General features: G+C 52.6%; 5 protein-coding genes across 5 annotated transcripts; 1 reads left to right on the forward strand and 4 right to left on the reverse strand.

The window, feature by feature from the left end:
- Positions 1 to 2869: 2869 nt before the first annotated feature.
- Positions 2870 to 5065, reverse strand: CTHT_0009420 (uncharacterized protein; the record flags this gene model as incomplete). Its single annotated transcript, XM_006691403.1, has 4 exons — positions 2870 to 3172; positions 3235 to 4708; positions 4791 to 4909; positions 4982 to 5065. The coding sequence occupies 4 exons, from the start codon at positions 5063 to 5065 to the stop codon at positions 2870 to 2872; spliced, it is 1980 nt and encodes a 659-aa protein (XP_006691466.1).
- A 788-nt stretch (positions 5066 to 5853) lies between these two features.
- CTHT_0009430 (translocation protein (sec66)-like protein) lies at positions 5854 to 6745 on the forward strand (the record flags this gene model as incomplete). The annotated part of the gene is made up of 3 exons (XM_006691404.1): positions 5854 to 5959; positions 6034 to 6335; positions 6392 to 6745. 3 exons carry the CDS (start codon positions 5854 to 5856, stop codon positions 6743 to 6745), a joined length of 762 nt encoding a protein of 253 aa, XP_006691467.1.
- A 515-nt stretch (positions 6746 to 7260) lies between these two features.
- Positions 7261 to 7830, reverse strand: CTHT_0009440 (uncharacterized protein; the record flags this gene model as incomplete). The annotated part of the gene is made up of 1 exon (XM_006691405.1): positions 7261 to 7830. One exon carries the CDS (start codon positions 7828 to 7830, stop codon positions 7261 to 7263), a length of 570 nt encoding a protein of 189 aa, XP_006691468.1.
- A 787-nt stretch (positions 7831 to 8617) lies between these two features.
- On the reverse strand, positions 8618 to 11085 carry CTHT_0009450 (putative origin recognition complex protein; the record flags this gene model as incomplete). The annotated part of the gene is made up of 5 exons (XM_006691406.1): positions 8618 to 10043; positions 10211 to 10531; positions 10582 to 10658; positions 10727 to 10975; positions 11035 to 11085. The coding sequence occupies 5 exons, from the start codon at positions 11083 to 11085 to the stop codon at positions 8618 to 8620; spliced, it is 2124 nt and encodes a 707-aa protein (XP_006691469.1).
- A 945-nt stretch (positions 11086 to 12030) lies between these two features.
- Positions 12031 to 14126, reverse strand: CTHT_0009460 (PWWP domain-containing protein; the record flags this gene model as incomplete). Its single annotated transcript, XM_006691407.1, has 5 exons — positions 12031 to 12537; positions 12609 to 12842; positions 12993 to 13245; positions 13382 to 13850; positions 13955 to 14126. The coding sequence occupies 5 exons, from the start codon at positions 14124 to 14126 to the stop codon at positions 12031 to 12033; spliced, it is 1635 nt and encodes a 544-aa protein (XP_006691470.1).
- Between the last annotated feature and the right edge of the window lie 625 nt (positions 14127 to 14751).

Here is a 14751-nt window from a genome sequence, read left to right on the forward strand (position 1 = left end):
CTGTAACCAGCCATTCAGACAGTCGGCAATGTCCTCCTAAGTTATCTCACCTTTGCCCCGTTGGCCCTTCAGGTAAGTTTCGCAGTTAATGTTGCCATCCTCTTTGTTTAAAAGACCAAGAATGATAGCAAAAATGTGGAAAGGCACGACATGTCGTAGGAAACCCCCCCATCGGATGCTAAGATACCGACTAGGTTGTGCACTCTTTCTCGGTGGATTTCTCGGCGCCTGTAATCCATCCATGCTGACACAGCTGCAGAGGTTTTCCTGTAGTAGTAAGTGATCTTCCCATTCGGCTTCAGGTCCTCGAGGAATTCGATCCAGAGTGCCTTGGTTTTTTTCGTCTCCATTCGGAGCGGTGACCACCCTGAAAGTCCAAGGAACGAATTCCCGGTTGTCCATACCATGGAATACTGGTAGCCCTATGTGCTTGCTGATCGTCATGATATCGAGAGAGATGTTTTGGTCATCGGCCCATTGAATCCTCCCTGCCATTTAATTGCGCACAAACGCAATCTGGATGAGGGACATGAAAGCCTCGATGGTCAGGCTAAAAACCCCTGCAAGGAGAGGCACAACCACCCCCAGAAAAGCCAGCGGAACAGATAGTGGGGCCTTAGGCTGGATTGGCAGTGTCCTTCGTTGTGTTCCCATCCTTCTGGCCGCTACTGTCGGTTTGGGTAGCTGAAGCAGGTGATGTCTTTTAAGGTTACGTCAGGGTTGGGAAGGGCGACTCTCGAGATAGCGCAGGAAATTGAAATTTCATTTTGGGGTTGAGGCGCCATCCAGCCGTCTTCTTCGCCAAAGCTGCCAAAAAGGGAGGGTCAGAATGGCTGTCCCATTCATCTGAACAGGGGCCCATAAATGGGCTGCCTAGTCTTCCTGGAAAGTTCTACAGAGCGATAGTCTAAAACCGAAGTTGTGCTGGTAGATTTCATTTTTTTCCAACATATTCTGACGGGCCGGGGGTATCTGGATTTTGCTCTGGGAGTTGTAGGTTTAGGCCTTAGAGCCTTGACCAACTGCGGGGGGAGGGGGGGATCCAAGCGAACGGGATCATCAGCTTTCCGGATGCCACCATATTTGTTATGGCATCATGGTAGTACTGATGATAGATTGGCAGTGTTGGGAACCATAAAGATCTTCAATCTGACTGGTTGGTGGTTGCCAGCACTTTCTCATCACAATAGGAGATGTCCCTCTGAGGGCAGCTTGGCAAAATCTGGCATTGAGGACCCTCTAAAATAGGGTGGGAAGAAAGTCCCAACTGGCTTGTTAGCAAAAGGGACCGGGACTTAAATGAGTTCCTCCAGGATGGTACTTGGCGCAGTGGGGAGGCATTTTGTCGCGGCGTTGGCCTGGATAATAACTGTTATACATCTGAAGGGGTGGATATAATATACCAGCTGATGTAGTTGGTGGGAACTGTCATACAAATGAGCGACTACGAGCCACTCATGCAAAACCAACTCGAGGGAGAGACGTCTTCATCCCAGGCTCCGGGGTAAAGTCCTCAGGCCGCAATAGCCAGAACTCCGTTGCAAGACCTTAAGGAGGGCGACTTGGGTGTACACCAGATGATTGGGGTGTGGCTCATCTACAACTCAAAGATATCGATGGCCGTTTGCGGGATCGTAGCCTTGGCAGCCTTGAAGGCGGGGAGGTAGAACTTGTACACCGCCTGACTGCCGTCCAAGTTCGCAGGGTGAATCGGTCGAGAAACTTGCCCCCCGTTGATTTCCCAGGAATCCAGTCCAGGTTGGCTCAGGAATGGGAGAAAACATTAGAAGAGCATCGACTGTGGGCTTAGCCGTTGCCGGATCAACCGGTGGCTCGTTATCCAGCAAGTGGGTTTTGTGGGCCACGACGTGACCTTTCCACCTGAAGCTCTTGATTGTGGGCACATCCGAGCCAAGTGAAGCGAGCACCTGCGATATCCGGGAGCCAATCGCCTGTACCCTTGCCAGCTAACTGCTTCTGTCGACAGCCTTCATTGCCTTGGCCCGATCAGGTTCCTTGGTCGTGGGACCCTTCTTCAGAAAGGGACAGCTTCAGTGGGGAGATGCCCGCATAAGGCAGATAGCCCGTCTTGACGTGCTCCATGGCTTTGATGTGGGAGGAGACTCTGAGCCGGTAGCTCTCAACATACGTGAGGTCCAACGTTGCCAAATGGGACTATGACTGGAAAGAGGCCGAAGGGACGAACTCCTCCGAAGAAGCACCGTGAGCATTGGGTTGGGCGACTGTTTTATGTTGTATGTGCGTTGAAAGTGTCCACTATTATCTCTCTTTGCTACAAAAGGACCTGCAAGTTGCTCTGAATACAGCACCAATGATGCGTCTTAATGACAGCTCTCAGATGGCCATGTCGTAGATAGGCTGGCCATAGAGAGAAATTTGGGATTGAAAGTCGTAATCTGCAGAGATTTGGGTGACCTTGCTCCTAATCGGACAACCGAAGGTAAGACGAAAAAGGAAAATATCAGTATAAGATACGAATGGAAGAATGAATAGAAGGAGAGAATGATGAAAAGAAGGCAGACGGGAAACTAGAAGAAAAGGGGATAAGATAGTAAAAGGGGGATAACATGGAAGACTGTAATAATTAAATAGTAAGGAACGGGAAGAAGAGAACCAACCGGAAACTACACATAATCCGAACTTAGGCTGGAATCATCATAGTAGGCAATTATCGTTTATTGCTCTCGAAGCAGCATACTCTTCGTCGTTGAGCATTATCCATTACAATACCGTTTTATTTCCCTTTCCCATGAGCACACCGCCATGCCATCGTTACTGGACTTTATGTGTCCTAGACGCCCTCGTATGTTCGCCTTTCCACGTACCGTGTCCCCTGTGGCCGGCCTAGTCAAAGGTTCCACCGCGACGGAGCATATGGTTTGGGCGACGACTGGTTGTTCTCATTCAGCCTGACAGCAGCAAAACGCTTAGCAAGAGGTTCACCGGGGTCGAGGTTGTTGCCACCAAGGGCCTCCTGGGTGTCCTGGGACGAGGATGGAACGTTATCAGAGAATCGGGGACGCTTGGGGACTCTCTCACCAGTCGATTGCAAAATCATGTGCAACGTCTGCCATCCAGTTGTGGATCGCAGTTGGAAGGACTCGGCGAGGTCATGAAGGGTTGCGACGCGGCAGAGAAGTGCTTCTTCTTCCTAAGCTCAGGAGTTAGCTCTCTTGGAAGAGTCCCAAATACAACGGAGCATGAACAATATACCTTCGATAACACGCTCATCTGGTGAATGAAGCACAAGAGGTGGAAATCGGAAACGTTCATGGGAGCGTCCGCCTCGTGCACTTTAAGAGCCTTGGCAACCGCAGAGACTTCCTGCGCCTCTCCGACATACTCCCTGTTCTCGATTGGGAAGATGTTATCTGTGAAGAGCGGAGAAGGAGAGTCGGGGAACCCGTGTGTGAGTGTGACGAAGAGATATTCAACAGGAAACGCTGGTTTTGCGTTCTCAAGCACGTTCGCTCCGTATTCGTTGATCTTGCGGTAGAACACTTCGGGGATGTAGCGCGTTTTACTGGGCGAGCCGTCATCTTCTTCTTCCTCACGAACGAGCATAAGGGTCGGGTCAGCAGAGGGTTCAATGATGTCCGCTCGAACCATCTCGACGGCATCATTGGACATTTGGTAGGCCGAGATAGAGATCTCTCCCTGCTCGTTTCCCGAGACCACACATGTCACGAAATTTGAGCCGAACCTCCCTGTATCGCTCCACTTGGATGGCTTTGGATGTTGGGCTTGCAGGCGCGCAGCGAACACGATCTCCTGTGCGGCGAGGAAGTATGAGTCGGCATGCCGCTTGCACACAACGCTGCCATCACCCTTGCCTGCATCTAAAAGATCCGTCCATATCACGCCTACTTGCTCCAATCCACAGTACTTGGCGACTTGGTTCACCTCTTGCTCGTTCTCCCATGGATTCAGTGTGATGCCGTCAATCTCATCCACCTGAGGCGGCTCATAGATGGCCTCAACAACAGCCTTGATGCCCAGGGGTACAGCATCGTACTCGAGGTATCTGCCGTAAAGGATGCCCAGCCGCTGAACACCAGTTCGTCTCCATGCATCAAGGAACCTATCGATGATTTGAGGTGAGGCAAACTCGACGTGATCCACCATGCGGAACGGCTGGGGCTGGAGGGTAATCGCGCTGGGCTGGCATTTTGTGCAGATACCCTCAGGCCATTGAGGATGACCAGAAGGACAGTCCCGCTTGACGCGGTAGTAGGGCTCGACTAGAGGAGGGATGAAGGAACTGCCAAGCTCAGGCCTGTTGGTGGCCGAGTTGATCTTGCGCATATACGCATGGACCGACATGTACTTGATCTTCTTCTCCTCCAGGTATTGCGGGTTGAAAGGGTCCAGGGGTGTGCAATAGTCGCACATGCCCTTCGGCCCGTGCCGGCACATGGCGCCCCTCTTTCGTGGGATCTTGCCATCAAGCTTGTCTAACCGATCATCCAACGGAGATTGTCGGACAACCTCCCAAGGGTTCTTGATTCGCTCGGCTGAGGTGTTTGGAGGAGGATCGATGGGGTGGTCTTCAGTTGGCAAAACGGGCTTGCCATTGAGTCGGTTTGCAGATGACGACAGTCCGGCAGTTTGGGACGAGATGTCGACCGAACGACCGTTGGCGACGGTGTCGCTGGTTTGATACCTGACAAAGATGAGGTCTCCATGGCTGTTGTGCATTAGTTGTCAGCTCCGGGCGCTCACATAAACCAGCATGAGATAGGGTGTGACAGAAAGGAGCTTGCCTTAACCCGACCTGACCAATCTTAAATCTGGCGATCTCATCGATCCTTTTCGAGTCGCCGCCGCTCGGGTGGTTTGAGAGAGTGATAGACTTGGGGTCGACCGTTGGGGGAAGTTTGGGCACAAGCTGCGCGAGGAATCAGCAACCCATCATAGATAGCATGAAGATGGGGTACTCGGTTATCGCTTCTCTATGTACCTGGCGCACAAGTTCACCAAACGTGTCGTCCTTCTCCACCGTCAGGCGGAACATGCCATCAGGGCATCGCATTCGTAGAAGCATCTTGACAGACCGGTATGGCAAAAGTTTGATCGTGAATGGTTGCTGGAGGCTTGGAGCTGTGTTGCTGTGTTTGTTGCCAGTGCGACGATTGCGGGGGAGAATCTAGTGTTGAGCTGCTGGTCAAGGGTTCACGCCCTTCATACAATCAGTATGCTACGCAAGAAGTGTTTCGTGATGCAGAATGAGGAAACTGGATATCAGGGCCAATCTTTTGGGAGCATGAAACTTTGCGAGTCAACTGGCACCCGGATGTTGTGAAGAAAATGATGTGCATGTGCAGCTCCATGGACTTCCAAAGCGGTAGCTTTGGGCCGTCGTCATACAGCTTTGCCTTGGAACCGTTTGAGGGCTGTTGCCCCTCTGCCCCACAATGACTGATAGCCTGGACATGTCGCTTACATGCTTATCGCTGCCCATGATGGTCCTGATAACTGCATATCTAGGGACACTATGCGTCATGTTTCCTGGTTGGCCAGCCCTGCCCCTGTAAGGACGAGGTGACATGCCAAGACCCAAAAGTTCAATCTGTTCTTTCTGATCGGCAGGACCCTAGAAAGTGGCCAGGACAGCCAGCAGTCGGCGCATCAGCCCTGGCGGCCACCTCGACAACACTTCGAACACCTGGAGCGGACCCTCTCGCGGCAGCCTCACACCTGGCATTCTTGTTGCTGCGACACCCCAAACGCGCCTTTGGCTCCTCCTGTTATCAATCTTGTATCCATCTCTACCTGGACCCGCGCAGTCGCTTCTGAACCTTTGACATCGCGTGGCCCTGACGACATAGCGACATGTTCGAGTTCGACTGGAGGGGGCTGCTACTCCCTCTGGCCTACCTGGCTGTCCTCGGCGGCACCTTTATGACATTTTCTTACGTCTATCGCAAAAGGAAGGCTGGTATGTAACGAGGGTCTGAGCCTGACGAGCACCACAGACACAGCCAGACTAACCGATACACCCCCATTGTCTAGTCCAAAGCGCAAACCTGGCCCCATGGTTCCCTCCGCACCTCCAGCGCAACATCTACCTGTCTCTGCTCCATATGGAGCCCGAAGAGGGTCAAGAAAAAGCCCCCAAGGTCCCAGACAGCGTCATTAGGGCGGCGCTGCTCCGGCGCGCTGTTGAGGACATCCACCGCATCATCCAAATTCGCACCGCGAAGGCAGCATGCAGCACTTTATTGCAACGGGGAAGCGTCGGTGATGATCTGTGGCAGCGGTTTCTTCGTGCCGAGAAGGAGATGGAGGACGAGTTAAGGGATGTCGTTATGGAGGTATGAACGAGTATGCCAACTTGGTGGCAACCGCAAGCTAACCACCTGCTCTCCAGGCTAACGCTTTGGTTCCCGGATGGGGCCAGATCATCTTTCAATCGGCAAACGAAATAGCTGCCAACAAGGTGCTCCGCGACAGGTTGGAGGAGATCGAAGCCCAGACCGCCCGCGACAAGGAATGGTGGGAGAAGCGCCGGGCGACCATCAAGAGTGAGTTTATGAAGGAGCTCGATGCTGAGGAGGCTGTGGAGAAGGCGAAGACCGAAAAGGAGCAACCGAAGCAGCAGCAGCAGCAACAGGAAACCAACAGGGACAAGACTGCTAGCGACGATGACACTGTCTTGGTGGAGACAAATACGCCGTCGGCTACACCATCCAAGAAGAAGAAAGGCAAGAAGGGCGCCGCTTAGAAGGCGGCTGCTCGCCAGGCTAAATCTAAACTTCGACGCTAGAGTTTGTATGTATAGTATATATTAAGTGGGTTTGGGTCGTGACTATTCCTGGGGTGTACCGTTTTGCTATGGAAAGACTTATCCTCGGGCGTTCTGGGGCATCCATTGACACATGTTTTTTTTCTTGCACCATCCTTCGGACGTCCTCGCGTTCCCAGAGCGCTTCTTGATCTTTGGCATTTTTTCCCTTATTTACTCCGTGGTGGACAAAGTCTACCAGCAATGCGAGACCAGGGGCCTCTTTATTAAACCGGCGTCTTCCAGCGAGTTTGGGGATGAATGCAGATTATTTCTATCAAGGCATCAACACCTTGAGAACATCCAAAACGGCAACTCAACGCTGCTGGACTAATACATACAGCTTCCCTGAGGATGCATCCCTATCGGCTATCAATCAACACAATGCCAGTTCTATCGTCTATGTATACCAACACCATAGCATGCACGTCACCGACATTATTTGCTTCAACTTTTTAGTACCACCCCATTTTCCTCCTGATCTCATCCATGTCATCACCACTGCTCGTCCCTCCCCTCCTCCTGACTTCAGCAGCGTCTCTCTCGATATCCTCTTCACTCCTCTCCATGGCCTTGGCAACATCGTCCCTTACCAGCTGCTCAATAGGCGTATCGCACCCCCTCAATCCAATAAACTTGCCCAGCTTCCTCCGCTTCTCCTCGAGCGTCAGCCCTGGCGGCCACGACACGGGGCACGGGTAGTGCTGCGTCCACTCGCACGGCGTGCGCTGGTGGTAGAAGTGTGCCAGATCGTCTAGTTGGTCTTCTGTTAATAGCCAAAAGGCGAGGAGCGTGCGCGGGAAGTTAGGGTGGACGAGACCCGTTGTTAGCTGGACGAGGGGGGCAAGCTTGAGGGACATATGTTGGATTTTGGCTTCGAAGGGGGGGTTCTTGGCCGCCCGACGGGCGTACAATGCTGATGCTGTTGATGTCATTGGGGCCACGGATGATGTGCTGTTTGTGGCGGTAGGGCTGGGCTGGTAGTCGTTGGAGCTGTTGGGTTGCTGCGGTGATGAATGTTCCATTATGGATGGTATGGTGTTGTGTTGTCTTCTGCCCTGAGGCTATTTCCGCTTTCTGGTGGTGCAGTGATGGCCTCGTTCTTCTCTTTCTGTTCCCCTTGATGCCCAAAGCTGCTCGACCGTGTACACAACACCGTTCGCAATAAGGGGATTAAGTAGATAGTGTGTCCACGGTTTTAGTATCAGTCAAGTCGTAACAATGCAAGAACAAATAGTAAGAACAGTGGATGAGGGTACCCCTTAAAATATAATGGGAATGGACAAGAACTGATTTGTCTGGATCGAACGGAATGGGAACGAAAGAGAACAGTAAAGACTAGGGGAATGCGGTACTTGTGCTAACGTGGCCGCTGTGATGTGAACAGCAGCGGCAACAGAATACAATAATTTCTTCGTGTGCTGGCCTTTGGCCGTCTCAGGATGACGAAAAAAAAACTGTTCCTAAGCTTAGTTTGGTGGAAGTCTGGTGATACGTTCGGCAGACTGCTGTAAAAAAATCTTCGGGATAGGGAGGGGGAGGAAGTCTGGCGCTCTTGTAGAGGACCCCGAGAACAGTGTCGCCCTTTGGAAGCAACCTGAAGGCAAAAAGGCATCGGAAACGTTCTATTAAGCCGTGTCTTTGTCGGCCGGCGCTATCGTTAGCGGGTGAAACAAGAGTTGTCATGGTCGTCTTTGACCGCACTCAGGATCATGACCAAGACATCGTTCTCAGACTTGACATTCCAGAGGAATCGCTCATTCAAAGATCATTTAGTTCGTTCAACAATATGCATTGACAGTTCACACTTGATCATAGCCATTTCAACTTGGCAATGTGGTCTGCCCTCTTTCTACTTTGTTTCACAAGCCCCATCATTCGAAGCTCCGCCAGGCCACGGTAGAAACAAACGAGAGCGCTTCGTTCATCGAGTCCCTCGCGGTTCATCGATCCGTCATCGTCGTTACCGACCAGACCGTAATATGCAGACCACAAATCCGCCACATTGATCAGCGCGCCAGCTTCAAGGTAAAGGTGGTACAAGATACAGGTGGTAGGCAGGGTTGACGAGAGCCCGCCGTCTACCTTACTACAGCATGCGCAGGCGAGGTAGTCGTGGGGACGCGAAAGACCGCGAGCAAAGGCGGCACCGGGCCGGGGAACAAAGACTTCACGATACGGCAGTTTCGAGTCATAGACCCAAATTTCGTGGAGAAAGAGATTGTTAATGGGCTCGCAGCGGAGGTATTGCGACAACAAGGCCGTCATTGTGTCGATCGCTTTGGTATAGGCTTTGTCCTCCTCGGTCAGGGCTGCCGTGTCTTGGCTGAGTTGAACCTTTTGCGCAACGACAGTGGTGCGCAAGACCTTGCTTTGAGCACTGTATTGGCTTCTGAGAGTCGTGCCATTGTGCTTGGACCGCTCCATCAAACCCTCGACTTCTCCGCGGAGTTCTGTGACAGCATCAACAAACTCCTCTGCCTCCGATGCCCAGCCTTGCAATTCCAGCTCTGGGCTGCCAGTTTCGGTGGCATGAAGCAGCTTTTGGATAAAGTTCAGGAACTCATCAGCGTTCATCCGCCTTACTACTTCCGCCGGGCGGATCATTTCATCTGCCTGCTCCAGGTCGATACCCTTGCTCAGGGCTGTCATGTAGAGCTCCGTGAAAGAAACCGTACTCAAACCGGTTGAGCTGATGAGATGGAGAGTGCGCAGGAGCTGTTTGAGGTAGTCCTCGCATTTTTGCTGCTGCTCCAGAATTTGCGCAATGAGGTAGTCGTCATCTTCGATCATGGCCTGAGCATGATTCATCTGCCTAGCATCTATCGCGACCTCGACCTTGGCTTTGAAGGACTCCAGCATCCGCACAGCTCGAAGATGTTCAGGCTGTAACAGCTTGCGGTCCAACTGTTTGGCAAGTAATACACTCAGCGGATTCGCATAGAAGTGGCACATATATGCATACTTGACTGAGCTGACGAACAACTGGATGCCAGCTACCTGTTCCTGTTGGCGGTCTACCAGACTGCGCAGCAACGATGGCCCAATTCGCAGAGTCGCTCGGCTACCAGCAACAGCAGTTTTGACGACGCTCTCGAGAACCGAGTTGGCTTGCACAACATCAAACTGCGCACCGTAGAGTAGACGGGCTGTTGACCTGGGCAGTCTGGCTTGGAACAGCTCAACTGAGGTTGCAACGCCGAACAATACGTCAAACTGGATGCGATCGCTCCAGGAGCTTATCAACAGGTTAGCGTAGTTCCACAGGTTTGTCCAAGAGACAGAGAGACACACTGGAATAATGTAATTAAATCAGCCAGCAGGGAGCTGTCGAATGCCTCGCTGTCTTGAAATGCGATCACGACTCTTCGAGACTGTTGCTGCTGCCGAGAGAGAAAGACATACAGGACATCGAGGTCATAATCGAGGTATTTCCTTCCCTTTTTCGGGTCAACATCCATGGTTCTCACGCCAGCTTCATAAAACAGAGCTTTGCTTACTGTACTGGGAACAACGACCGAGCCATCGTCATCTTCCGACTCGTTTGCCGTGGCATCCCGTATGATTTTCTTCAGCGCGGCCTTCAGATTCGACACCTCAGACGCCCGCAGACGGACAACCCGTGCCCGAATTTCGGTATATAGCCTTTCAGATAGCTGCTCAAACAGAAGATCCTGAGAGACAATGTTGGGACCCGTGATGATGAATCCCGCGGTAATTTTCTCACTACAGGAAGTCAGTCAGGCAGTGTTAGAAGGCCCAAAGTCTGCTCTTACGTCTTCTCTTGCGCAGCCTGCTGCAAGAAGGCAGTTACTTCGTCAAGAGTGCTGCGGTTGGCCTCCCTCAAGACATGCTACACAAAACAGAAATCCAAAGCTTAGTAGTAATCCATATGAGCAGCTGGGATTGGCTGTCACCAACCTGGATGCGTGTCTCCAGGACGGGCCATGAAGCCTCAAAGAGCTCCTTGCGCAGGTTTACGGCTTCAGGGCTCTCTGCTCCATTGAAAAGGGGGATAAAGGTCGAATCGGAGCCGAAAGCCGGCTGCTGGAGCTGCGGTTGAGACGCTGCCTTCTTGCCAGCGCCCGCTAATTTGCGTTTCTTTGCGGGTCGGGATGCTGCCGTGGGTAGTTGCCTGTCATCCTCACCGCTGCTGAAGATGAATGCTGCCTGAGAAGTCCATTAGGCAAGCGAAACGTGAATCAAAACCGATCATCAGGAATACACACCCGATGGTCGTCCTCTTCAAATGGGACAGTGCTGCTGTGTACTTGGGCCATCTCTGGTTCGTCCGTCGCGTCGTCGCGTCGAACGTTCACCTTGACACGTTCCTTTGCGTTGGGGTGTAAGTGGCACCAGCCGCATTTGGTCGGCTTTCATTCTTTTAATACGCCACAGTGGTGGGACCCTTGGATGCCTGTTCCCCCAGCCCCTGAAACGAAATGAACGGCGGGATAAGGCTTGAAAAACAGAACAGAGAAAAAAAAAAAGAAATTGACAAGAACAACCTCTCAAGACTCAAAAAGAACTTAATTGCCCCAGGTACCTAATTTTTATACTACGTGACTGCAACATCAAGCGCCTAAATTCTTGTGGAGTAGGTTAGGTAGTTTACGCAGTAAAATGAAAGAATGAAAAGTCAAGGCGCCCTTCCGTTTCTCTTCGTTGTTGTTTTGTCATTTTCTCATTTCCCACGCTCTTCGCCCAAACTTGCACTTAGGTTACCCAGCTGTGTTCCGGAGATGCCCTTCCTTCCCAACTCCTCAGATCCTTCCCTCGACCAATCAATCGGCCGCACAGATCCAGCCTCGATGGAAGTAGAGTAACTAGTAGTATCCCTCCCCCTTTCTTCCTCGCCGTCCTCAACACCGTCCACAAAAACCAGACCAGAAGAAAGCACGCTGCATAGTATTTGGAAGCCAGAACACCCCCAAAAGTTCCCCTTTGAGATTTACCAGTGCAAAGAAAAGGAAAGTTGATGATAAAAGGCCCACCTAGTTTTACAAAACCCTATGCTTAAACCTTTGTTTGCCTTCTTTAATTTCCTGCGGACTGCAGCTCTCCATCCTATATGGACATGATCTAGTCTTATTAGAGAAGCAAAAGTCCGCTCCATCGCTGTTGGTTTATATGAAATGATCTAGGATGTGCTCCTCAGGCTGAGGCCTCGACTGCCTTCGCCTTGAGTCATGTTAGCGAAAATCTCCTACTCTCCGACCACTGTGTCAATTGGGAGGGGAACTGAGGATTCTTGCCTCTTCACTTGTAGACTTCGCTTCAGAAGCGCTCTCGGACTTCGCAGACACCTTGGTCTCGCTCTTGGATTCCTCCACCACCTCGTTTGACTCTTCGTCCTTGCCTTTTGGCTCGGCCGATTCGCTCTTCTCCTTAACCCCATTGGCCTTAGCAGATGACTTAGCGCCATTAACCTCACTAGCTGAAGCGGCGGTGGGAGTACCGTCGACAGCCAGAAGCTTGTTCCACTTGTCCAACAGCACTTGAGACCGGGCCTTGAACTTGAACTCTTCCTCCCGCGGAATGCTCTCGAGCTTGAGGATGGCCTTGAGTACCTTGTTGATCTTGGTAGCCCGAATGATGCTGACCTCAAGATCAGGAAAACTCTCAAGCTTAGTGATGTAATCTGACATGAGCTTCATCTCTTCAGGCTTAGGGGCCTGGTCCCTGGTGAGGAGACCCTTCTGAAGTCTGTGACGGAGATAGAGAACCTCTTTCTGTCGGCGTGTGTCAGCTGTTGTTGCACCATAGGAACCCTTCACCATCTCACGTCATGGTTATTGCTTACCTCCTTCTTTTGGTGTCTCTCTTCAGGAGTAAGCTCTGGCTCCTTGGGAGTCGTAGGCTCCTTCTCAACTTTCTTTTCCTCCTCCTTACCCTTCTTGGTCTTGGACTTCGCGCTCTTGGTCTCAGCGCCCTTACCGCTGGACTTAGATGCCGCTGTGGAACCATTGGCTTTGGGCGTGGAGCTCGTCGTGAGCTTAATCTTGGGCTTCTTCGCGGACTCCGTGCGGTTCAACGTCTGTTACGAAGGTCAACATAGGGCAATAAACCCCCAATTTCTCGAGCCTGCACTCAAACTTACCTCAGCATTGTCCTAGGCCTTCCTCTTCTTGCTCTTCTTATCTTTGGCCGAGGTCTCAGTGGCAGAGGGAGCGTCCTCCGTCTCAACGTCCTCATCCTCTTCGCTTGTTGCCTTGCCCTTCTTGCCCTTGGGGGCAGCAGCCTTAGCAGCCTTGGCCTTTTCTTGTTGAATGAGATCCTCTTGAAAGCTCTGGAGGAGCTCCTTGTAGTATGATAGAGGATGGTTCTCGGCAGCCAGCTTGTAGGCAGCCTGCAGCGACTTTTTCATCTTGTCCAGCTTGACGTCCTGGAGGACGGTTGCCGGGTCGAGGTCAATGAGCTCCGAGTTGGGCACCCAGCCGCTGGAAACTATGTGTCAGCATTCAATGCCAAACAGACTGACCATGGCCAATGCCGAACATGCCCAATCAGGCATGCGCGTGAGTAAACAGATGTAGTAAATACGTCAATAATAGAGGTGTGCAGGGGTCAACTCACAATTCGTTGGTCTCCAGATACATGACGGGGAATGTGCGATCGGCGACCTTCTTACCGCCGTCGGCGAAGTCCTCGCGATAGCTACCATCGGCACGTTTGGCAGTCACAGGGCGAGTCTTGAGCAGAGAAGCAGGAAGCATGTCCTCATCACAGATGATAACAGGCCATTGTGGATGACCCTTAAGCTTCACGAAGTAGTGCTCACCCGGCTTTGCGTCTAGGTGGAGGACACGCTGCTTTGACTGCTTCTTGTTAAGCTTTTTACCCTTAGATTCTCCGGCACCAATTGACTTGCGCTTCGCCTTCGACTTGCTGGCACTGGCACCGGCAGCATCCTCAGCCTCCTCGACCTTCTCTTGGGAAGCACCCTCGGCGGCATCGGTTGCAGTCTCAGAGGGCGCGACGGCGTCGGTCATCTCGGCATCGGGCTTTCTGTCGCCCTGTTCCTCGGCAGGTTTCTCAGCAGAAGCTGCGGGGCGAGATGGCATCTCGAGTCAGCAACACGTTTCTTGGACAGGACAGTAGACAGATGAAGACCGAGTGTAGAGGTTGGGTTGCGCGGTGTGACAATACCTTCAGCGGCCTTGTCAGATTCTGCGGTCGTGTCAGCGGCAGCCTTGGGCTCCGCGGCAGACTTCTCCGTGGGCTCCGCCTGGTTGGTCGCGCTCGCGTTTTCCTTCTTCTCGACAGCAGGCGCCGCGCCCTCGTTCGAAGGCGGAGCGGTTTGGGCGTTGTCGCCAGACATGGTCGATTGGCTAGACACGTATGTAGCTGATGTGGAATGCGATGATGGGGGCTGGTCGCGAGGCGAGTGGCGATGTGATGTCAGATAGGCTCGATAGGATATGCTGCGCTGCGGGATACGGATACGCGCCGGGTCGTGACAAGCTGTGGGCAGCAGAAATGCTGTGATTGGGGTAAGACAGCAAGCAAAATGGAAGAAGCCGGGCGACGGACGCGTTCTTCGCGCGACAGTGGGCCAGCAGGTACGCGACACACACTCGGCTGCGCGATACGATGAATGCGGATGGAATGCGCCGATGGGAAGTCGGGTGACAATTGTTAGAGGCGGGCACCGGGCAATGGAAGGATAGGTTGCGAGAGGCTGCGCCAAAGTTTGGGGAGGGTGGTGTTCGCGCAAAGAGAAATTATTTGAGGGCTCTGGGGCAGCAGCAGCACACAAGCGTTGGCCCGAGCGTCCGAGCAGGCGACGAGCGGGAGCTCCAGGTGGTCCACGGTTCTCTGCGGCAGCGGTACTATGTGCTGTGGTGGAAGCTTGTCCTTGGCTTGCACTGCGACTCGCGAGTTATCGCGGCGGCGGAGCATCTCAGTGGGCTGCTACTGCCACCTGCCCAGCGCCGCCAGCAGGT

This window comes from Thermochaetoides thermophila (genome assembly GCF_000221225.1).
Source record: "Thermochaetoides thermophila DSM 1495 unplaced genomic scaffold scf7180000011812, whole genome shotgun sequence".
Lineage (NCBI taxonomy): Eukaryota > Fungi > Ascomycota > Sordariomycetes > Sordariales > Chaetomiaceae > Thermochaetoides > Thermochaetoides thermophila.